General features: G+C 47.4%; 1 protein-coding gene across 1 annotated transcript; it reads right to left on the reverse strand.

The window, feature by feature from the left end:
- Positions 1-10,885: 10,885 nt before the first annotated feature.
- Positions 10,886-12,475, reverse strand: LOC109738050 (uncharacterized). Its single transcript, XM_073498951.1, has 5 exons — positions 12,206-12,475; positions 11,821-12,133; positions 11,636-11,737; positions 11,384-11,560; positions 10,886-11,306 (listed from the first exon to the last, which is right to left on the reverse strand). Exons 1-4 carry the CDS (start codon positions 12,358-12,360, stop codon positions 11,444-11,446), a joined length of 687 nt encoding a protein of 228 aa, XP_073355052.1. The 5' UTR covers positions 12,361-12,475; the 3' UTR covers positions 10,886-11,306; positions 11,384-11,443.
- Between the last annotated feature and the right edge of the window lie 12,779 nt (positions 12,476-25,254).

The raw sequence follows: 25,254 nt of genomic DNA on the forward strand, positions 1-25,254 counted from the left end.
ATTGATGGTTAGGGAGCTTTTAGATCGCCTCTTTACTTTGCCACGGAGCAAGCGCGAGTTGCCATAAACGAGGGTTGGCCAGGTTGAGGAATCGAGTCATGGCCTCACGGGACAAGGCTTGCTGATGAAAAAAGAAATGTGAGGATTAAGGACAGGGCTCTTCAGGACGCTACTTCGGGACATGGGAGATAATTCCGAGTCGATTAGCCCGGGTGCACAATGCTAAATTCTCGTACAGGAAGGGTTACCAGTGACGAACATATTTTTCACTTCACTGACGAGAAGAAATGAAATTCAATTACTTGAAACTTTTTTTTTGACCTGAAATTACTTGAAACTTGTTAGGGTTTGTGTCCTATTCAGAGATGCAAGGTGGAGGCGGCTCACTATAATGGAATAAGGTCCTTCCCGTCCAGCCCCCGTTTCGGTGGTGTTTCTAGCATCGTCGGAGGGCGTGTGGAGGTTTGTCTACGGCGGATCTCATGGGGTTCGGTCGGCATTTGTCTTCGGTGGATCCACGTGGATCCGGTCTTAATTAATACGTCTGTGTTCGTGTGTCTACAAATTGGATACTTTCGATCTACTCTTCTCTTTCTCGGCGGCGGTTGCTGTTGTGCGTTGGTCCTATGGGGCTTAGCACAACGACTCCCGGTTGTCTACTACAACAAAGTTTGGCCAGCTCCGATGAGGGAGGGGCGATGACGGCGGCGAGCCTTCGGCTCGCTCCAGTGCTTATAGTCGTCGCTAGATGGTCTGGATGTATTTTTATTTCTAGTGTTATTTGTACTATCTTGACAATTAATGAATAGCTTGAAAGTTTTCCTAACAAACAATTCAAGAAAACAAAAAAAAAATATAACACGTAACTAAGTTTTTTTTTCACGAGCTGCCGCTTAGCCATGTTGATTTGATTTTATGGAAAGCAGCATGCATACATCCCATGAATACAGAAACACCATTACAAAAAATAGCACCAAGGCAAGAAAAGTACTCTTCGATTATTTCTCGAAAAAAGAAAAGACATGGGACAATCTCTTCGATTATCTATATCTATACCAATATAAAAAGACCCAAAGGGGCAGATCCAAAACATCTCGACCGTCAAATTATTTTATCTAGCGGTTCAAATCGCTCCAATGTTGAGCACCAAACATGTTTAACGCTCTAATTATCCATCACTGCCATTGGTTATAAAACACGTTTTGACTCAACGCTATCCCATGAAATCTGCCATGTAATTAATATCCTACCATTCCGCGTAAAAAGTAATTGATATCTTACCGAATACCAACGTGCAACAGATATATCTTATCTAATATAACGTGCAACTAATATCCTACCTAATATAAACGTGCTACATTATTACTAGTTTCTGAAAAAACAAAAGAATTAAATGCAACAGCTAGTCTTAGACTAGTTCAAGACCAAACACACCCGTGACATATGACATATTCTACAATTAGTTGCTTCCAGGTAGGTACATCTCTAGCAGACCCATTATATCACGGACCCTTATATCGAGTTTACAATTCGCGAAAGCCCGGTTTTGCGGGCTGGCGCGGGTTGCGGCCCAACAAACCCCACATAGCGGAACCGTAAAACTAAATAATCGTAGAATATTATATTTTATGGTTCCGCTATGCGGGGTCTATTCGGCCGCAGCCCGCGCCAGCCCGCAAACTAAAAAATCCAATTAGACAATGCGGCCGCAATTCCGATGATTGGCTTCAAATTCAAACAATCAAACATAGTTTTGCGTGGAAATTAAGCATAGTTTTCAAACATGACGCAAAATAACTTCATGCAAAAGCCACCACCACCTCCATCACATCTTCATCATCGTCATCGCTCTCCACCACTGCCACCGAAGCCAACACCACCTACATCATCATCATGGCTCTCCACCACCGCCACCGAAGACACCACCACCTCCATGACCATCATCTCCACCACCGGCGCCGGATCCACCACCAGCACTGAAGCCACCATCCGTCGCCCGCTAGATCCTTCCCTTCACGATCTCTCTCCTTGCCATATCATGCCATTCTTTGGTTAGGTCGTCCATGTCATTGCGGTTCATAGTCATGATCTTGTTATCTTCGGCAAGAAGCTTGGCCATGGCCTTGTACTCCTCGGCAAGGGCTTTTCTCTCCTCAATGGCAGCCTTGCGCAACCCATCTTCATTGAGTAATTGCCATTTTCTTGCTTCTCTTGCGCCTTCTTCTCGGCCAACTCCTTCATTGCCGGCAATGTGTTGGCCACCATCAACTCATTTGATGCACCATGGCATCTATCTTGTCCCACACGCTTGATGCCTCCGCTTCCCTCTTGATCTTGTCCTTGGCCTTCTTGTTTCCATCGGGCTTGTTATTGTTTCTTGGGCAATCATCATCTTCAACGTCATCATCCATGTTGGTGAGTGCACCTCTTTCCGGTGGGGATTCTTTCCCAATCAACTTCCACTTCTCGATATGTTGATTTTTTTCCAACAATGGTCTAGTTAAAGTGACTTGCCACCAGAAGTTCCATGTCATTGTACTGTTCTTGCGCAATTCTCTCCTACAAAATAAAAAAACAGTGTCAAATTATGCTACCACTTCAACGGCTACGAATGATTTGCACAACTTGGGAAGTGAAAACAAACTCACATAATCGGATTCAATGGTGCCACTTGGAGGTGCATTGTGGAATTGCTCCAAGCAAGCCCAATGGCTTTAAATCGGCTTGAGCACGTCCCAACGACCTTGGAGTGACCTAAAAGTGTGTTGTGTCATGTTGGGATACTGTTCCATCATGCGGAAGAATTGATCCTCTATCCTTTGACAATACGCTTGGTGGTTTGGTCGTGCCGGTGCATGCATCAAGGGACACCGCATTCCAGGCCTTGACCAAGATTTGATCTTCCAATTGTGTGTATCTTCGATCTTGCGCGCCCTTTTGCTTGCGCTTGGTCGAACACCCCCTCCTCAACCTCCGCCACCTCATCTTCTTCCTCACCGTGACCGTGCACGACACCATCCATCTCATTGTAACCATACCGATCGGGGCTTGATCGATGTCGACGGTGTTGTCGTCCAACATGTGCGCGAACTCGGTAGTGGCATCATGCAAACCGGCACTACAATGTTGCTCAAAAAGTCACGCACAAGCTCAAATGGCGAAAAGTGAAAACAATTAGAAGAAGTCGAAGTATCATACATTGCGCCCATTTCGTCGAACACCTCGGGGGCGGTGGCAGCAACGTCGTCGGTGGGTATCCTAGGGGTAGCTCTTGCCGGCGCAATAGGAGGAGGTGTTGGCGTGGTAGCTCTTGCGGTGGCCTTCTTGCGTTTCACCCCCGCCACCTTCCGCATCTTCACCGGTGGGGTGGGATGGGCCGGAATCGCAGAGGCGGCGGCGGCGGCAGGTGCGCCTCGGCAGTGACTGCGGGTGACGGTGTCCTGGACTAGGGGATACTCATAACGTTGTCTCCCGACTAGGTGGATCGGGCCGAGGACCCCCATGGCGGTGCACTCGTGGGCCAGTTCAGACAACCCATGCCGTATACAAGGAGGATTCCACAAGACTTGATGTTCAAGACCAGGACTCTCCTAAAACCTTGGCCTTGGTGCATATATAAACCCAGGCTAGGCTAGTCGATAGATCATCTCATATTCATTAGAACTATCTCGTGGTAGATACATGTACCCTGGACTACACCTATATCAATACAATCAAAAGGAGGACGTAGGATATTATCTCTTCGAGAGAGCCTGAACCTGGATAAAATCCTGTGTCCATGTTACCATCGCTTAGGACCCCAAATACGAGATATGCCGGATTTGACACCGACATTGGTGCTTACATTGAGAGCATGCTAGGTGATAGTCGCGGTTTGATGGGAGTCAAAATCAACCGTCAGATGATATTTTTTGCGGTCCGATCTGTTTCATGTATATTATCTTCTTTGCATATTACTACTCCTGGCTCGCAACTATGTTCGCAGAACTATAATTAGGTCATTACTTTTTGGGCGGCTGTTCTTCGCGAGGGATCGGATGGTCGGATTTGGAAAAATATGGCTTCTCAATCAATTAGAGTGGACGCAGACGCCGGCGGAGATCCGTGTACTGTCACAGCACACGCAGACGCTGGCGGAGATCCATGTACTGTCAGAATCCCAGGAACGGCAGAAATCACATATTTGTCCCGAGGACAAAATCAAATCACAAACTGACCTGCTTTTGAAAGAATTTCACTCTGCTGACCCTTCCGTGTGGCGCCCGACAGCTAGGCGCCGCACACTACTATGCAGCGCCTCTGCCTTAGGCGTCGCACCTCCTGCCAGCGTGGCAGCCCTAGTCCAGTTCCGGCCCCACAGACAGCACTGCATCGCCTAAGGCTTAGGCGCCACACTTGTAATGTGCAGCGCCCGTCTCTTAGACGTTGCACAGTCTATGTTCCACTTAGGCTGGCCCCACCCTCTCTCCCGTCCCACCCCCACCCCACACACCCCCACCCCACCCAAACCCTTAGACTTGCGCCTCTCCTCTCTTCCCCTCTCCCCCCCTCTCAAATCCTTCTCAAATCTTGCAAATCCGGAGTATTTGACCGTGGATTTCGAAGCCAACCCCTCCCTTAAGGTAATCTCCTCCGATCCCCTCGTTTTCATCCATAGGAAATGCCACATTTGCGCAAATCTTGCTACTTTGGGGAAACCCTAGCTTTGGCTTGGATTTGCAAATTTGTGTTGAATGATGTTATGTTTCTTTGCTAATTTGGTATGGTTAGGCTTTCATAGTATGCTAGGGTTAGGGTTATGTGTGTTTGATGTTGGTGTTAGGGTTATCCTATGGTTAGGATTGTGGTTATTGTTAAGTGGGGGTTATGGTTATTAATTCATATATGTGTGTTTGTGCAAATATTTTTGTTAAGTACTTACTTGATATATGTGTGTTTTTGATTATTGTAGGGATGGGGAGAACATGTGTTTATGTTCATCATGTGGATAAAGAGGCCTTTTTGAAAGGCAATGTTGAGCCGGACCCGGAAGAGCTTGACATGTTGTTTGAGAGTAGTCCTAGCTATGCGGAGCTCTTGGACCAAGTGAGGAAGGATTTGAATTGGATGGACCCAAGTGACGTTGTTGAGTTCGAGGGAAGGCATAATGTTGGTTTTGGAATGCACATCCGTTGGAAGACAATGCGTGTGAACTCCGAGAAACGTTGGGTTGCATACAAGGAGACGGTTGCCGAATCTCTAGACAAGGCTTTTGAGTTATTTGCCTCCAAGAAGGTTGAGTCTACTTTGAATTTAGACTTGAACCGGAACCCCTCCCCGTTGGTTGCTAGCACTCCCCCACCCATTAACCAAGATAAAATGAGTGAACCTCATTTCATGCAACAAGATTGGCCAACATTGAGCCCGACTCCAAACAACCAAAATAAAGCTTTTGAAGAGGAGACTGATGAGTACGAGGAGGATGACAACGAAGTTGATCTCCATGACAACAATGTGGGTGATCTCGACCAATATCATGTGCAAGAGACAATGGACCAATTCATCCCTTTTTCCCGTGCATATGCATCGGACTCGGATGACGATGGTCCCGATGAAGAAGTTGATGAGGAGGGGTTCACGCCGAAGGAGGCCCAAGCATTCAAGAAGGTATTCGGGAAGGACCACAAGACACCATTGTTCAAGGATCTTAGTCTCGCGGATGAAGCCGTTGTGGATGGTGGCAAATGCATATCTCTTGGAGCTAGGCCAAGTTCTCACCGTGATTTGTAAGACGGCAAGAACGGGATATATCCCGGTTGTGAGTTTGAATCCTTCTTGGATTTGAAGATGTGGCTTGACAACTATTCGGTTACACATTATCGTCCACATAAAGTGGCCAACTCGGACGTCAATGTGCGTCACACGGTCAAATGTGAAGTGTCAAGATGTCCATGGAATGTGCGTGCGAGGCCATGGAAAGGAGGTCCCACTTGGCGCATAGTGAGTTGTCTACCAACTCACATGTGCCGGCACAAGAATGCGGATGGCGAGCTTGTGTACCAACAACACAGACAACTCACGTCCGAGTTCATTGCTTACAGGTTATCCAACCAAATATCCACACTTCCAATAATGAGCATCAAGAGTGTCATTGACCTTGTGAAATCCATCTTTCATTACAAGCTGACGTACGGCAAGGCATGGAAGGCGAAGCAAGCCGCATTCAAGATGTTGTATGGCAATTGGGAGAAAGCATACAACCGACTCCCTAGGTTGTTGTTAGCTATGGCCGCCACAAACCCAGGCATGGTTCACGTGGTTGAGCCTCATGGGCACCAAACATTGATTCATAACGGGAGGACCGTCCGAGTATTTGGCCATGCATTTTGGGCCTTTGAGCAATGCGTGAGGGCTTTTGAGCATTGTCGTCCCGTCATCGCCATTGATGGCACGTTCTTGACCGGACAATACAAGGGCACTTTATTGGTTGCAATAGCAAGTGATGCCAATAACCGGGTGTTGCCTTTGGCTTTCGCTTTGGTTGAGGTGGAGAACAATGATAACTGGGAGTGGTTCTTGCGTCAGTTGAGAACAAGGGTATTACCGGCTGAAAGGGAAATTTGTGTCATATCGGATCGCCATCCAGGAATTCTAAACGCGGTGGTGGTTGACATTCCCGGACATACAAAGTTGCACCATCGATGGTGCATGAGGCACTTTTGTGCAAACTTCTATAGGGCATGTGGTATCAAGGAGCTGGCCGATGATCTTCAAGATTGTTGTCTCGCTTTCACCAACAAGCGGTTTGCCACATTGTTCAATGCATTGCTCAGACACAAGAAACTTGACCCCGGTGGTCTTGAATTTCTCAATAGGAACATTGTTGAAAGGAATATGTGGGCACGTGCTTTTGATGAAGATGGCCGGAGGTACGGTCAAATGACAAGCAATATGGCAGAATGCTTCAATAAGGTGCTCAAGGGTGTACGTGCATTACCCGTGACGGCAATAGTTCAATACACATTTGACAAGATGAATGGATACTTTTTAAAGTACTCAATGGAGACGGATAAGCAGATTGCTGGTGAGAACAAGGATAAGCACAAGTACTATTTCCCACCAAAGGTTGAAGAATGGTTGGACTTTCAATCACGAAAGGCAGACTCCCAAGAAGTTGTACTATATGACGACAACGAGTGGAAGTATGAAGTGAAAGAGCCTGGAGGAACCACAAACGATGGGCACCAACACGGAGGCCGCGCTTTCAAGGTCTCCCTAACACGGTGTGATTGCAGCTGCATGAGGCCATCGTTGCTTCATCTCCCATGCTCGCACTTGTTAAATGCGTCCCGTGTTAGGAATGTGGACGTCAATCACCCTCTTACCGTGTGGGAGTCCGAGTTCTCAATCATGACGGTAAAGAATACATGGGCTCCCCGGTTTCAGCCATACTTGGACCAATCACAATGGCTGGAGTATCATGGAGTTCAACTATGGCCGGACCCGGAATTGAAGGTCGTTAGACGGGGAAGACGTAAGACAAAGCGTCTTAGAGGTGACATGGACGGATGGGGCCGTGGTGGCGGTGGAGAATACGGCACCGCCAATTCCAAGAGCCTCGTGAGCAAACCCGTTGTGGGGACTGCAGTCATCGGGGACACAACACAAGAACTTGTCCCAAACCAAGAAAAAGATCAAAGAAAAATGATGCAAGCACAAGCCAAGCAAATGATAGCCAACCAAGTCAACCAACGAGTAGCCAACCAAGTCAAGCAAGCCAACGAGGAACTAGGCAACAAAGAGGGAGTCAACTAGGTCTTAGAAGAGGCCGTTGTGGTGGTAGAGGCCGTGGTGGTGGTAGAGGCCGTGGTGATGGCCTAGGCCGTGGGGATGGTCTTGGCCGTGGTGAAGGCCTAGGCCGTGGTGACGGTCTTGGCCGTGGTGAGGGTCTTGGCCGTGGTGATGATCTTGGCCATGGTGGTGGTAGAGGCCGTGGTGATGGCCTAGGCCGTGGGGATGGTCTTGGCCGTGCTGAAGGCCTAGGCCGTGGTGACGGTCTTGGCCGTGGTGAGGGTCTTGGCCGTGGTGATGATCTTGGCCGTGGTGGTGGTAGAGCCCGTGGTGGTGGTCTTGGCAGTGGTGGTGGTAGAGCCCGTGGTGGTGGTCTAGGCCGTGGTGGCGGTAGAGGCCGTGGTAGTGGTAGAGGTCGTGGTGGTGATCTTGGCCTTGGCGGCGGCCGTGGTGGAGGAATGTTCAGTTGGCTCAATTGGACCATTGCCGTATGTGACTTACTATGATCTTGTTCTTTTGGCTCAATGCTTGTGTTGTCATTTTGCATCGTGTGACTAACTATTATATTGCCATTTCCATAGGTATGGAAACAATGAAGGGGGTGGAGGACACGGAGGGGGAAGGTGAGCTCCCTTGGTGGTCGAAGGAGGGAGAAGAAGAAGAAGAAGAGAGGAAGAAGAAGGGACAAGGACCGTGACCTTCTTATGAACCAAAATGTGTGCTACTATGTGCTATGAGACGTAAATGACTATGTCTTTTGGCTCAATGTTTGTGTATGACTATGTGATTGGACTACTGCATTGCTATGTGTGTATGAGTATGTGATTTGGACTACTATATGTGCTATGTCTTCTTTCTGTGTTTTGGACTACTACATGTGATTTGGATATGATCATGTGCCATCTATGTGAATCACAAAACATAAAAAGCACTTTGTATTTGAAAACAGCAGATAGTGCAGCGCCTCTTCCTTAGGTGCTGCATACTGACTTAGCAAATTTTTGGGTGCAAAAGCTACTGGAACGCTCCTGTTGCTCTCTGGACTGGCATGTCCAGGTGTGCAGCGCCCAAGGGAGAGACGCCACACACCACAGTGTAGCGCCTCTCCCTTAGGCGCTGCACGTCTGGACATGCCAGTCCAGGGAGCAACAGGAGCGTTCCAGTAGCTTTTCGACCCAAAAAATTGCTAAGTCAGTGTGCAGCGCCTAAGGGAGAGGCGCTGCACTGTAATGTGCAGCGCCTCACTGCTGGGCGCTGCACAGTACAGTCCAGCGCCTCTCCCCTGGGCGCTGCAGACTGACTTAGCAAATATTTGGCCCGAAAACCAACTGGAACGCTTCTGTTGCTCTCAGGACTGGGATGTCAAGCCGTGCAGCGCCTAAGGGCAACGCGCTGCACTGTGGTGTGTGGCGCCTTACCCTTGGGCGCTGCACATCTGGACATGTATTAGGCTGCACTCACCCCCTCCCACCCATCCCCACCCCACACACCCCCACCCCCACACAAACCCGAAGCTCAGTGCCTCCCCTCTGCCCTCCTCTCTCCCCCTCTCAAATCCTCCTCAGATCCGGAGTATTTGACCGTGGATTTCGAAGCCAACCCCTCCCTTAAGGTAATCTCCTCTGATCCCCTCGTTTTCATCCATAGGAATTGTCACATTTGCTCAAATCTTGCTACATTGGGGAAACCCTAGTTTTGGCTTGGATTTGCAAATTTGTGTTGAATGATGTTATGCTTCTTTGCTAATTTGGTATGGTTAGGCTTTCATAGTATGCTAGGGTTAGGGTTTTGTGTGTTTGATGTTGGTGTTAGGGTTATGCTATGGTTAGGATTGTGGTTATTGTTAAGTGGGGGTTAGGGTTAACCAAGAATTCTCGGTTTTGTAGGCATGGCTTCATCCGGTTCCATGACGAGGCCACCGTGTGCTAACCAAGAAGACATGCCGAACAAGTGGGAGGACGCATCTTTGGACAAGGTGAAGGAGAAAGATGTCGACATCCCGCCATGTTGGTGTGGAGATGTTTGCAAGGTGAAGGTGTCCACCGACAGAAATAAATCATGGATGGAAGGGCGGAGATATTTTGTATGCCCGAACTATGCTTAAGATCGTGCACTTCCAACTAACTCCTATGACCAACCACCGGTAAGCTCGAGAAGTAAAATGTTACTATCAAATGTGTGTCCACACTAACAAAAAATTTGTATGCAGTCACCGCCTCCTCTATGCAAGTACTTCACGTGGATAGATCTTGAAGTGCCAGAAGATGTCAAAAAGGACCAATACCAAGATTGTCTTAGGCGGTAATGGCGGTTCGAAGAGGCTTGGAGGAAGAGCGTCGTCAGAAGGAGAGGATGGAGCGGAAGAAACGAGAGGAGGAGAGGGCACGCCAAGCGAAACTTGCTCGTGAGGAGGAGAGGGAAAGAAAGCTTGCAAAGGCTCGCGAGGCGCAAGAGGAGGACTCAGCCCATGACAAGAAGGGGAAATGGCCTCGCTCTACTCAGTAGGGACTTCGCTTCGCTGCACTCGTCGGCATAAAATTTGTAATGAATGTGTCGTGAACCATTTCGTACTAACGTTTGAATTGTCTTAAGTTATGAACTCAACGGCATAAAATTTGTGTTTGTTCAAATTGCTGTGATGCTGCAGTCATTGTAAGTATTATGTTGTTCTGGTGAAATGAATGTGCTGTAAACTCTGTTTTTTCAGTAAACAGCCGTGCAGCGCCCAGAACACAGGCGCTGCACTATACCATGCAGCGCCCAAGGGATAGGCGTCACACAGTACAGTGCAGCGCCTGTCTATTGGCCGCTGCACTATGACTTGGTAATTTTCGTGGATGGTCAGTGCTGAAAGCCTTCTGTGGCCCTCTGGATAGCCATGGCCAGGTCGGCAACGCCTATGAGACGGGCGCTGCACTGTACTGTGCAGCGCCTAGGCGTTGGGCGTCACACAGTACAGTGCAGCGCCTGTCTGTTGGGCGCTGCAGTGTTGTTAACTGCCAAACTGCAGAAACAGATGCCATTTTGGCCTCATGCAGCACTGACATAAGTTGCTACAACATAAATAAAATTACTGTAGACTGACACACTAAACAAAGACAACTAATAACTTGAACATCACATCATTTAGGACAATTCAATATTACTACTAGTTCGCAAACACAAATACCACACTAGTAAGAATTCACCAACATATAACATAACCTCACAAGTTCATCGACCTAATGAAACGGCTACAAGAGCACTAACAAACACAAGCACTAATGCCTTCCGCGCGTGTTCCTGGTGCCATGCTTGCAGGCAATCTTCTTCTTCCTGGGTGGACGAGGCTCCTCTTCCTACACTTCCTCCTCCGCCTCTGCCTCCGCCTCATCATCCAAGCTAGCCATCCGCGAGGTCCCTACGACCACCTTTGGGCTGCCTCTATTGTCAAAGTCATTGGGCGTGTACCGGCGTCTGGGCTGCCTAGGCTTGAACACATATGGGGACCGAAGTTGAGCGTCCGCCAAAGTCATGTCATCATCAAGCTCATGGCCCTATCACACAATCAAACAATATGGTGAAGACCGGCGTCGTAATCAAGTGAGAATCACATCTAAAGGATTAGTCATACCTCTTGGGTGACCACGCCATCATCATCCAGATAAGCATATGAGGAACTCACATCGTCCCCCTAATGGTGAGATGAGGGGTCTGATGGTGTACCAGACCTAGAGGCAGATGGTTCATCAAATTCGGGATCACGGCAACCGAGAAGATTCGATAACCGCCTTAACTTCTTGGCCTGACGCTGTAACATGAACACGTGTGGAAGATATCAAACTCCGCAACATAGACTGGCTCTCATAGTGAATGCGATATGTACCTTGAGGAATGCTCGTAGTGAACCATCATCATTGCCTTTTCCAACCGGTGTGTTCTCGAGAATAGACTGGCTCTCATCAGCTGCTTTCTTGATCTCGGTGCACTGCGGATGAGAAAGAATGAACACGTTAGCCATTCAAACATGGGTAGTACGGCCAACGGGAAAGTAAAGAAGGAACACTTTACCACATAGTTAATCACCGGAACAGCAGGGACTCCTTGCCCTACCCTGACATCTCTGTTGTACTTCCCCTTTGATAGATCCTCAAAGTTTACGGGTTCTTCAAGAATATCCTCATTATATGCTAGCGGGCATATCTCAACTCGAGTATTTTCAAGAAGCCATCGTATGTAGTTACCAAAAGAAATTGGGTTATGCTCACGAAGCTGGGCGCGTGCACTGCTACAAGCTTGCTCCACGCAAAGCTGGAAGCGGGTAACATACGAAGCATGATGCTTGTCCCAGTCCTTTATCTTCCGATGCCTTCTCCTGTCCAACCTGCATTGTACAATACCAAACATTAGCAAAATCAAGAAGGACTGACGATGCTTAGTCAATACGCTCTCTTACCTATGAAGTGCTTTGTCCGTATCCACCCATTCCGGCGGGTGAGGCTGGAACAGACCAAACTGACGAAACACGCGATGTGGCAAATGAAACTCAACAGCCCAGTTGCATATCAGTGGGCACCGCATAAGCCAGAGATCCCTATCCCGCAAGCACATCGGGTTGATGCTAAACTCTGGGGTGTACCCAAGTCTGTCATCGGCGCCATATGGCTGCCATTCCACCTATGAAATAGGGCAACAATGCAAAATTGGTGACTTTTTTTCTGGCAAACATGAGAAATGACTGAAGTAATGACCTCGTTACCTGCTCAGGCGTAATCGTGTCCAACTCAGCAACGTACTTCTGGTACATGAGATTGACATCGTTCGTCATCTCGGAAACCACATCCCACTTGTAAGCCCAAGTGGGGCGCCGTAATTTGTCATGTTCATCTTCATACCAAGGATTAAACCTGACGCTCTTCGGGCGTCCAACAGGCAGACGCTCCCAGCTCCATACAGAAAGTAGAAGCATATTACCACCAATGCCTGCACTATCTGTGATCCTGCAACACGCATCGTCCAGCTGCATATGAAAGAAAAACAATGTTAACTTGACAGCAAGCTTGCATTGCTAATGAAGAAATGAGTTGATCACAAAACAGACCAACTACCTGTCGATACAAGTAGGCAAGAGTCGCTGAACCCCAGCTCCATTTGCTATCGAAGACGGTCAACGCCTTCAGCCCCATCCATGGAGCGTTCTTGCCAGTGGAGTCAAGAAACAAAGTCCTCGACACAACATACCACATGTAGACACGAGCATGTGTCTGGATCACATCATCAGTGGCATCCGGAGGGCACGTCGCAAAGTGAGTTTGAATCCACGTGAAAGCAGCTCCGGCTGCTTTCTTTTCCCTCTTCTTCTTCTCTTCTCCCTCCTCTACATCAGCCTTAGCCTCAGTAGGAGCCATACCGATAAGAGCAATGATCTGCTCGCGCCACCCATCAGAATCGGTGCTCATACAGAGAGGCATCCTGTCAATAGCAAGACCGGTGATCAACGAGACATCCTCGAGCGTCACGGTCATCTCCCCAGTCCGAAGATGGAAACTATGCATCTCCGGCCTCCACCGATAAGCAAGAGCGGACACCAATGGAGCGTTCAGATTCGGCGTGGACCGGCTGACCAACAGAATCCACGGGAGTAGTCCTGCCTGCTTGATGTACGGTGTGTACCGCTCATCGTAAGGCATGGCAGGACCAGAGACCCCGTGATACCGAATCTTCAAAGGTTCAAGCTTCTGCAAAAAACAAGTAATGACAAATCTTAAGGCATGTAAATTTCAACTTAAGGCAAATTTGCAAAATATTTAGAGTACTCGTTATTACCATCTCCTTCTCGCACATCATGTAGGCCCGGTGTTTCGTGTCGTAGACATCGTCGAGAAGCCAAACCATCCTTACAAATTACAAACAATAAACATATATGAGTTCATCTCAAATATCGGTAAACACTCAACATTTCATATGTATTCATCTAAACATCTCATATGTATTCATCTACAAGAATCTCAACATCTCCTTCTCACACAATGAATAAATTATTGTAAGTTATCATATATATCTAGTATGTCATATGTGTTCAAGTAAATCAACATCTCATATTTCAAATAAACTAAACATTTCATATATATCTAAAAAAACTCAACATCTCACATATAGCTACAAAACTCAACATCTCATAATTATCTACAAAACTAGGCATCTCATATATACCTAAAAAAATTACAATCTAGGTTTCACTAACAAGAATCATATAGTGTGTGTGTGTGTGGGGGGGGGGGGGTTCAAAGGTTCCACCTAATCTTGGGCAAACAAAGATCCAAACCAAGCAAATCAAAGGTTCCACCTAATCTTGGGCAAATCCCTAAAATTGCAACGCATTTACGGAGGAAAAGAAAGGGAACGGAGGAGTTTACCTAGTAGGAGGGATTGGAGATCGAATCCGGGCCTCAAAACGTCAGATCTGAGAGGGGTGTGGGGGGGGGGGATCCGAAGGGGGCGCCGCCGCCGCTCTCTGTAAACAGAGCAAGAGCAAGAGGGGGAAGAACTGCTGGGAGGGGCTGGCCCAATGCGGCTTAAGTCAATGTGCAGTGCCTAAGAGACGGGCACTGCACATTACAAGTGTGGCGCCTAAGCCTTAGGCGCTGCAGTGCTGTCTGTGGGGCCGCAACTGGACCAGGGCTGCCACGCTGGCAGGAGGTGCGACGCCTAAGGCAGAGGCGCTGCATAGTAGTGTGCGGCGCCTAGCTGTCGAGCGCCACACGAAAGGGTCGGCAGAGTGAATTTTTTTCAAAACCAGGTCAATTTTGATTTGATTTCGTCCTCAGATTAAATATGTGATTTCTGCCCCAGGAACAGCCATGGACCGGGTCAGCACGGTGCCCAAGACCAATCTGGCCAGCTGCTGCAAATCAGTTGCAGAGTTCGAAGGGGTCACGCGACCTGCTGCTTTTCACGTTTGCCGCTGATGGACAAAGCACACAGAGGGGCGCCAGGGAGGCACTTTTCCTCTTTCCTTTCTTTAATCTATCTGTCTATATCTATCTATCTGTCTATCTATCTGTCTATATCTATCTATATATATACCTATACCTACCTATACTAATTCTTGACTTCCTATACATTCCCACGATAATTAGATTTTACGAGCCGTTTATCTGGTGGAACCAAATAATTACGGTCTGGATTAACTCTAGGTTCATTCTTTTTTTTCACAAACTCCATGTTGAATCTCTTTTTTTGGACAAACTCCATGTTCAATCTTGGGAGAACACTCCACGTTCAATTTATGTCCAGCACGTGCAATCTTTTTTTTTCTAACAAACTGCACGGTTAATATATATGAAACTTCTCTACGCTCAATCTAGGGAGAACTCCACGTTCAATTTGTGGCAAAGACGGCAGCCTGATCTGAACTGCTCCCGGCGCTCCATCTCCTGGTCGTTGCTGCTTCCAGTCCTGAGGAAGAAGGAAGGTTCGCTGCGGTTTCTCCCGGCGTCTCAGTCGAAAAGGCAAACAACCTATCTCCTCTCCAAACTTTCTCCTTCCAGTAATCTCTTTTGCTATTTTTTGGATGCCGATGTACGCAGCCTAATTTGTGCCTGATTAGTGACTGCCTGGTAGCTGCATGTACGTGACATGTTCTGCTTCTCCATCACGGGATTGTCGCCTCATCTTTCTCTCGATGCGAGATCGTTGATTTGGAAGAGGAAAGAGTCAAAGAGATGCGGTGTCGGGGCGGTGCCGATCAATGAGCTACATGGTGAGACACCTATATTCTCAGCATTAGGTTCTCCAATTCCTTCTTCAGCATCATGCTTTAATTATACAAAAAAATTGTAGTGTGCACAATAGCCTAGGTTTCGACAGTGTGAAGGGTAACTAGGTGTCTGATCAATTCACACACTGGATGGACATGCATGTGCTTTCTCGAGGCTGTCACACGGCTTAACGAATCAGGAGCGTACAATGATCAAATTGATCTTCATATATACTTTGCCACATACACATGTGCGTCTTCTAGCAGAATCCATTAATTGGCAACATTCTGCTAAAGCTAGCTAGGTACCCCACGAGGGGATCCATCTTGCCGTACCTGATATTTTCTCCACCCAAAAGCACGAGCTAGCAAGGAGCGGATGAGATAGTGTAGTACATGTAGGCCACGTACATCAGGAAAGAACTGCACATGTACGGCCAGAGAAAACACAGACAGTTCGGCAGACTGAAATTCAGCCTGCCCCAATATCGTTACGACAATGTGGTGGACACTAAGTACCGGACCCGGACTATATATTTATATATGTCTCCCATGCTAACAACGATTATTTATCCTTCCATGGTTGCAGTCTGGCCGAGGTGTTAAGAGTTAAGACCCATCAGAGATGAAACTGTTGAAGGTTGCTATGTAAAAATAACCATCAGAGAAGCCGAAGTTGGTGTCCGTTGGCAGCCTTTTGAGGAGTGAAGTTTCAATAACTGGGACATGATAAATATAAGTTTGACATTATTTATTCTAACCAATGTTTATTTCTTTCAAGGACGTAATGGCTGCAAGTGTTTATGTAAAGGGCATCAGTTAAACCTTATGGCTCTTACCAAAATGGCATGATTAAGTACAAGCTTGCCATTCGGTTGTTGCTTCGCTTTTCATGAACATCCTATTAACAAGATATCTAAGGTGATTGTTGTGCTAATTAATGTTTATTTTAAAACTACATGTCTATTTCCATCATTGCGTTGCATGCAATCTAAGGAAGTTGCAGGATTTTTTTTGTCAAGATTGATGTTACACAAACAAGCCGTACGTGGCAGTGGTTACCCGTATATCTTGCACATAGACCTATTACCAAATATTTGACATGCACCATGATATCTTTTTATAGTTATTTCTACTTTTTAGTTTCACAAAGCCGTCGAGTATGATTTTGCTTGCCACGATATAATATTTGGAATTTTTCAAGAATAGAATGATCAAGTTTGGAACATATATCTCTTAACACTTCAGATGATATTTAATAAATGGTAGAACAAAAGTAAATAATTTACAAGATTGCTGGGATAAATGCTTCGTCTACTAATTAAATTTCAGTGTGCGCAGATTCGTTGTTACATTAATTTACTAGGACATTTTTTCCTATGGTTTTTGCCCACAAGTGGAATTTTTTGTTTGAACTATGTGCAAATTACGAGTTGGTTTGGCATCAATTGGACATCTCTTCCATCCTTACATAATCATAAGATCTTCTTCTTTTGAAGTTATCATCCTAATTTAGATGACATGGAATAAGATATATATGTCATTTTTGGTTTCTTTGTAACAACATTAGAGAACCAGAGGAGCAAAGATCAGTTAGGCCAAGGCCACTATCCTCCATTAGGTTTCACTAACATTTAAACGGTGCTTGCATATTTTCTTTCAATTTTCTGCACCTCATTAGTGTACCAGCTTCAGACTATTCGTATGGTGGCCTTCGATAGATATGGCAACAATGTCAGCCAATCTTAGAGGTATATAGATATGTTTTTTCACAACATTTCTTATCTTTGTTCTTTGTAGTAATTTAGCATATTAGGGCTGCTTAATACACCATATCATGAACGATCTTGGTGTGACATGGGTACAGACATATGAAGCTTGCTGGTGGAGTGCAACTCGCTTTTGTTTGCTTATATAGAGTTATTATATCCACCCACTTTCATGTATATGCATGATACCAGATGCATCCATTCAACATTAGTCTTACTTATTATATCTAGCATCTACTATATTTTGTAATGTCATACTCATACAAAATCTTTGAGACTTTTTTCAAAATTGATGTATGTTATTTGTTTGACATTATTCTTGTATGTCCATTCTAACCGACGTGTGAAGTGTGTGAACCATGTCGCCGCCGTTCACAGATTGCTCTCCATATTTTTTTGAACAAACACAACATTGCCTTCTTTTTTCTCATTCTTATGAACCTTTAATCAATAAATAAAATGCTTGTGTACTTTCAACCATCATCTCAATGGCTCAAGACATAGTTGTTTCTATTTAGCTATGCAATTAATTTCAGTTATTCTATTTAGTTCATATACAGATTTATATTTGGTTCATGTTAATTTTGTTAATATTAGCATTTTCATAATTATAACTGCGTCCGTGCAAATGCACGGGTTAACGACTAGTCTATAGTAGTATTTACGCTGCCCCTCATGGACCTTCACTTTTAATTGAACATGCATACATAGCCCAGGTGGACCTTGGGCTGTGTTTTGCCTCACGAGAAGATCAAAGTGCTATCTCACGACTTTCAAGGAGCTTGCCAGGGGTGGCACTGCGTGTGGAGGTTTTTGTCCAATGGTTCCAAAGGCACCGACGTGCTGCAACATATAATTGACCTCTACTGCGACCACCTCAGCGAGCCGCTGTCGTCGTCCCACCTGCGCCAACCAAGTTTTGGCATCGCTTCAGCACGCGTTCCTGTGCCGGCATCTTCGCGTTGTCACTCCGCCGGGCTGACCCCGGCGCTCAGGCCAATTTTTTTACTTTACTTAAGTTAATTAAGTAGAAGATTTTTTTAATATATATATATATATTATTACCTTTATTATTATTACTTTTGGATTGTACTATTTTACTTGTGTAGGTAATCGACTTTGACTGCGGCACGTGATCAATTCAGCAAGCCGACGTCATCGTTCCAATCGGCATAAATCGGCTCGCATGATCATCTTGTTAGTCGAATTGCCATACCGACATGTTCGGTTGCCTCGGGGACTTCAGCATCGCCGAGAGAGTTCTACCTCGGCGGGTGTTCGGCGCATGGGCCATATTTCTTTTTATTATTCACTTTGCATAAATTATTAATTATGCAACGATTTTTTATTTTATTATTATTATCTCCGGCTTGCACCATTTTCTGTGTGCAGGTAAATGATTCGGGTCGAGCAGCGCTGTCACCTCGGCGTACGGACATGTTGACGTGGGGGTTCCGTCGTCACCCTACCGACCTACCGCGTCACCTCGGCTGGACCGGGGGCTTCGTCATCGCTTCACTAACCCATGTCGGGGACTTCGGCGTCACACTGTCGGCCTGCTCCGTCGCCTCGGTCGGGCTAGGGGTCCCCCCCCCCCACACACACACATAGTCTGTGCTATGTCACCACTTCGGAGTGCCGAGCTTTTCACTCCGCCACCTCGGGACTGGCTTGGGGGGCTCGGACCTCGTCCCGCCATAAGCTCGGGCCGCGTCATCAACGCCGAACACATTAACCAGCTAAGTCGCTTTCATGCTCAAAGTTTTAAAAAAATTAATTTCTGTTCGGATCGACCATGCTCACATACATTGTTTGTTAAAAGAACTCCCTTTACCCATGTTAACTGGGGGTTCTTAAAATTTATATGAGCCTAAATGTGTTTTCTTCTTAGTCGTTGCAAAGTCTTTTTCTACTACTCCTTTTTTCCTACACGAGTGTGTGGTCAATAGCCGGGTAGCCTGATTTCTTTCTAAAGCAGGTCGAGTTTAGTTCGGTAAACTGGCCTGAGAAGGACTCCGCCTTTGAGATAGGAGGTTGGAGCCAAAGGCTGACCCACTTGAAGTATGGAGATCGGATGTATCATGTTAAAGCACGACGGATGCACAAACTAATTTTAAGACCAATTTTCGGGTTGGCACCAAAAACTTGACTTAGTTCGGATGTAAGGTTTTTACTGAAGTTTTTTGGTTTTCTAAGCCTATGACACTTTTTACCTATTTGTGTGTTTCTAGCATAAGTCTCGCAGTGCAACGTTGGACACCTTTATAGATTTGGCAATATCAACAGGGGGCTGCAACTAGAGCCGAACCCACCATAAGCCAAGGTAATTCATGGAGTCCTCGGCAGAACATTCTCGGATACTGATTCATATGAGTCGGTATTGAATTGTCTCTTCGGTCAATAGTTAGGTTGCCCCGGTCCTGTGCTTGCCTCATATGTTCCGCTTTGTTCGGCTAGGTGTGCAAAGGGAGAACCACTGTGATTCTGCTTCCAGCTCGAATGGTTAAGCACCTTAGTGGAGAAAACCGAAAACTGACTGTCACAATGGGCTTAAACTGGTCAGCGATCCGTTGACTGTGTCAAACTATAGATCGGCTGAAGTGTTAATGGCTTGACCTTGGCTGACGCCGAACACTAACCGGGGGCTAGTAACTGGTCTCCCAACTTTAAGCTCCTATGACTAAGTGAAAGTTATAAAGTATGCATATCCGATTGCCTCGTTTCCGCTAACACAACCGCCTCCGGGCACCGAGATGTCGGCTAAGGGTTGTCTTGTTACTATGGAAACACCCTGTGTAGCATCTACAAAGGGGTGGAAGCCGACGATTGACCACTTTCAGATTATAAATAGTCGCAAGGGAGAATTTGCCTTCCATAATTATCGTTATAAAGCCATAAATATGCACCAATTTGACTTAAGATTTTGGCCAAGCTGGGTTGCCTGACTCCTATGCTTGCCCCTACGTTCCTGATTGTTCGACTAGGCGGTAAAGGGGGCACCTCTGTGATTGTTACTACCGGGTCATCCGAGTTAGTACCTCAGACTGGGTGAGGCCGAAAGCTAGCCATCTTAAAGGATATAATTGGTCGGCAACATTGGAAGTGAAAATTTCTGTTCATTATGGACCACAGAGTTCTGGAACTTTCCCCGAACTAAATCCTCAATATTTTCCTCCCACATTGATTGGAGATGAGGTTTCATGATCTTGGTCAGCATGACAACCCAAAAAAAGGAACCGATAGTGGGACTATTTTCTTTGGAAGATGTTTCTTACGTTAAAAAGTAATATAACATATCTCTCCGTGTACCTTTGTTTATAAAACCGTATGGCCGGATTGCCTTGTTTGCCATAAACGTTGCCCTGATAAAGGCTTTATAAAGTGGGACAAACACTCCTCGGCTACTGGCCGAGGAGGTTGAAGCCGATGTTTGGTTAACAAAGTTTTGTACAATGCGGATCCGAGCATCAATGATGTAGAGTACTTGGATACATAGAATCATTACACATAGTTTGTGATTTTACTCCGGATATCGGTCATTAATTCGGCCACCCGTGCCCACATTAAGGCTCGGGGGCTACTGGGCTTCGCGCTTATCATTTACAAATACTGAAGGGGCACATCGATCCCCTGATCTGGTGTTGCCACCCAACCAGTGATTCGGGGGCTACTGCATTGCCTATTCAATGCAGAAAATTCAAAGTCCTCAGTGTTCAGCTTGACCGAGCTATGGGAAAATGCATCTTCGGACAACAATAGGCACCATCTGGAACCTATCCGGCATCAAGCTAATATATTATGGCGACTTCTCGAGACCCTCTCTCAAGGGCCCGTCTGCCGATCACTATTTCCTCTAATATATTACACCGTATTTCTATTTCTAAGTATGCTGCAAAGCTAGGAGTTGATCCTCAGGCCGATTTTGTGAATCGATCTGAGTCTCAGGGGCTACTGGGTTTAGCGGTTTTATGTTTTCCTTCAGGTGCATGCCGGACATTCAACAGACACACACCTTGAGGGCTACTGGCTATATATCTCGGCAGAGAATACATTGCACAAATCAGAATTAAATTGACAAAAATCAGCCCATGACTGAGGTGGTGTACCACCTCGGAAGCAGTCCGGCATAAAGCCCGGATGCAAGTGGCTGGCTCCATAGAGGGCATTTCCCGCATTAAGCTCGGTTGAACCCCTTCAACATTTTCAAGACCGAGGTAGTTTATGAACCTCGGATGTAGTCCGGTGCTCGGATACAGTCCGGCGTTGGAGCTCGGATACAACCCGGCGTTGGAGCTCGGAAGCAGTCCGACGCTGGTGCTCAGCTGCAAAAGATACCTAGGATGCAGTCCGGCGTTGGAGCTCGGATACAAGAGGACACTGCCGCACGGGAAACACTTCGAACCCGAGGTGTGGCGTAAAAAATAACAAGGCACTGATAAAGGCTGAGAACTTAAAGGACTCCTCGGATATCCGGCGCATGAACTCTTCGGATATACCTCGGCGATACTCACAATCGGATATGGGAAGATTTGTTGAACCAGTTTTCAAGACCGACGACCGAAGATGAAGAACAATTCGGAAGAACCGAGGAGCGTCCCCAACTTGAAGACCGGTTCACGGGGCTACTGACGGTGTCCTGGACTAGGGGGTACACACTACGTCGTCTCCCGACTAGGTGGATCGGGCCGGCTAGTTCGGACAGCTCATGCCGTATACAAGGAGGATTCCACAAGACTTGATGTTCAAGACAAAGACTCTCCTAAAACCTAGGCCTTGGTGCATATATAAACCGAGGCTAGGCTAGTCAATAGATCATCTCATATTCATTAAAACTATCTCGTGGTAGATACATGTACCCTGTACTACACCTATATCAATACAATCAAAAGCAGGACGTAGGGTATTATCTCTTCGAGAGAGCCCGAACCCGGGTAAAATCCCGTGTCCATGTTACCATCGCTACAAGGCGCCTAGCTTAAGACCCCTACTACGAGATATGCCGGATTTGACACCGACAGCGGGAGCGCCTCTTTGGACGACGTGGTTGCCCTGGCGCTTGCGCGGAGGGGCGGTGGGAGCTTGAACGGCGACGGGGGTGACTTGGCCGGCGGCGAGATCTGCCGGAGTAGTTGGCGCGCGAATTTCCTCCATGGTGGCGGGCAACGGCTGGGAGGCGTCCATGACGGCGGGGAAGGTGGTCCGGAGCGGGCGGAGGGAGATCAATGGTGACGGAAGGAAAGGAAGATGGAACTGCCGCGTGGAAAAGTCCCTCCCACGAAATCTCGCTGTGAATAGGGTCAAGCTCGGGTCGGCCTCCCACCCCGTGAATCTAAAAGTTGAGGGCGAAGACTTGCAGCGCCCCGCAAATTTTTTACAGGCCGCTGTCGGATACGCTGTTTGTTCGGGCCACTTTTTTGCGCGAAATCGTAAATTTTTTCTTGTTATTTTGTGTGTCGAGGCGATATAGGGGATCTGCTAGAGATGATCTAAGTCCCTCGTGTAACATGGGGAATATGCATAAGACACATCAATCTCTTCACAATAAAGCTTGATTTTGGCCATGTATCGATTCTTGGAGCTATTTAAATGGTAGGCCAGTATTTTTTTTAGACCCGTCGTGAAACAAGACAATTTCCTTGCATGGATGGAATCCACCACACTCCATTAAAGGAGCATAAGAGATGCAACAGTGTTTAGGCCAGTCTGTTTGTTTGTTTTTTGGAACGTAGACGCTAAAAGCGTCCGGCTTTAAATTAATAAAGCCACCAGGCAGCATCCACACATAGTTTTAAGTCTTACAAACCGAGACAACACACAAGTCATCGGGCATCAGGCCCCGGATAAAGCTAAGATGAAACAACAAGTAGTTCATGATCACAAAAGCGAAGCAGCAAGTAGATAGATAGATAGCGGCACAAAAGACTCGGGATGTCGTCCCGCCTTGACGCGCCTTCCCCATAGTCCTCTTGATCTGCTCCATAATCTCATTCATTCGATCAGCATCACGCGTCTTCCCCAAAGGCGTCTAAACCTGTGGATGCCAAGTTCTTGTCTGCGAGGCAGAGCTTGGCGCTCTCCATGGATGACAGTTCACCCACCTAGCCTTGGCCCAAACGCTTGGAGCCCTCTGCACCACCGGAGTCGCCTTGGAGCGCCGGGCCTTGCTGCACACTCCAGTCGCCCCCAACGCCGCCCCCAACTTACCGCCGAGCTCAGTCGTTGCCGCCGCCGCCACGGTCATCGCCTGCTTGTTGGCCGGCTTCCGTCCCGCCGTCTTCTTGGGCTGCCGACCTGAGCTGCTGGATCCACGCCGCGGAGCAGGCGTCAGGTCGCCGCCCTCGTTCACCACGCAGCCGGAGTCCGTCCCTACCGCCACGGGGGAGGAGGAGGAAGGGGGAAGAGCAACAAAGGCAGCCCCAACCACTCCGTGCTGAGCCGCCACCTCCTCGATCGGGGCCGAGATGTTCGACTCGTACTCGTTGAAGGACAACTCGAGGGACCGGGCCAGCAGTGGCACACTCACCGCTGTGTCCTGAGTCGCCACCCCAATGGCCCCAGTATCAGCCGACAGCGCGTCCAACTTGTCCCAAGTTTCCGTATCGATGCAAGTGTCCTGAATGCTGTCATCTTGGTCGTCCCCCATATCAAGCATCTTGGTGTCCTGGTCCGCAGCAGCACTGGGGGCACCCCGCCACCTTGCTGATCTTTGCCTGGTTCGGCCCTGCCCTGCTTGGAGTTGCCCGGAGGCCGCGCACCCTTAGCCAAGTCAGAATCCTTGGGCGGAGGGTTGGAGGGTCCGGAGGTGTGCACCGAACGCTCACCACCCCGTTTGGGAAGGATCTCGGGCTCAACCTTGATCTGGTAGCCCTGATGATTGAACCACACCTCCACAACTTTCAGCTTCTCCGGTGCTTTGCATGCGAGCTTCATCCGCAAAGGTCCCAACCTGATTAGGGAAAGCTCGTCGACCACAATCGGCCGACCCAGCATCCGGAACCCTTCCTTGATGCGGTCCTCACGCCGGTGTTTCTTTGGTATGCCATGGAGCCGGACCCATGTCTCTGGCATGACCATAGGCTGAACCTCCTCGTGCAAGATGTCCCGCACCCGTGCAATGATGTCATTAATGGAAAGGAACAACTTCCCACTCGATTTAGCCATGTGTGACAGATCTGCAGACGGGAGCAGGCCAGTCTGTTTTGCTAAGAGCATTTTCATCGTCGGAGTCCCATGCTCATCAAAATCATCTTTTGTGGGTGCTTTATCATGCTAATGTTGACGCATTCTTCAGTAACCACTCCATCTGGTAATATGCCTGCCAGATCCATGGTCCGTCGTCAACATGATCTACTTTCTTTAGGGGCTCAAGGTTGATTACATTTTTCAACACCAGTTCATTAGACCACACGATTCATCAAGGAACCAAACGTCACATATGCATCGTGGATGGAGCAATGTGCAGTACATGCCTTTCTTTGAATTTCCTAGACTATAAGTGTCACCCTCAACTGTAATTGCATGTCTTAAAGACAGCTACATCTTGGGGGCGGAAGTCCTAACCCGCCTGAAACTGCAATGATATGACTGCAACTGTAGTGTCGGTGGGATGTTGGCTAGTTACATGTCCACCACTAGAGTTGCAATTGCACGTGTTTAACCAGTCTACAACTACAAGGGGTCAATATAACAACAACTAGAAAGGAGGGATGTTGGCGAGTTGCATGTCCACCAGTTGCATGCCTGCCACTAGGCATGCAACTTCAAGTGTCGCTCTTGCCTACTGTATGAGATTATGATTGCACGATGTATTGCTTTTCGTGCATAGGCACGTATATATGATGTACAAAGGTGGGCCACGGACCTCAACTATACAAGGAACTAGGAGGTGGGCCCAATACACAATATGCACATAACACATATACTCAACAACCCCCGCAGTCGAAGCGGCACCGCGGCTGACGCAAAGACTGGACCGGA

The sequence above is a fragment of the Aegilops tauschii genome, chromosome 1 (assembly GCF_002575655.3).
Source record: "Aegilops tauschii subsp. strangulata cultivar AL8/78 chromosome 1, Aet v6.0, whole genome shotgun sequence".
NCBI classification, from domain to species: domain Eukaryota; kingdom Viridiplantae; phylum Streptophyta; class Magnoliopsida; order Poales; family Poaceae; genus Aegilops; species Aegilops tauschii.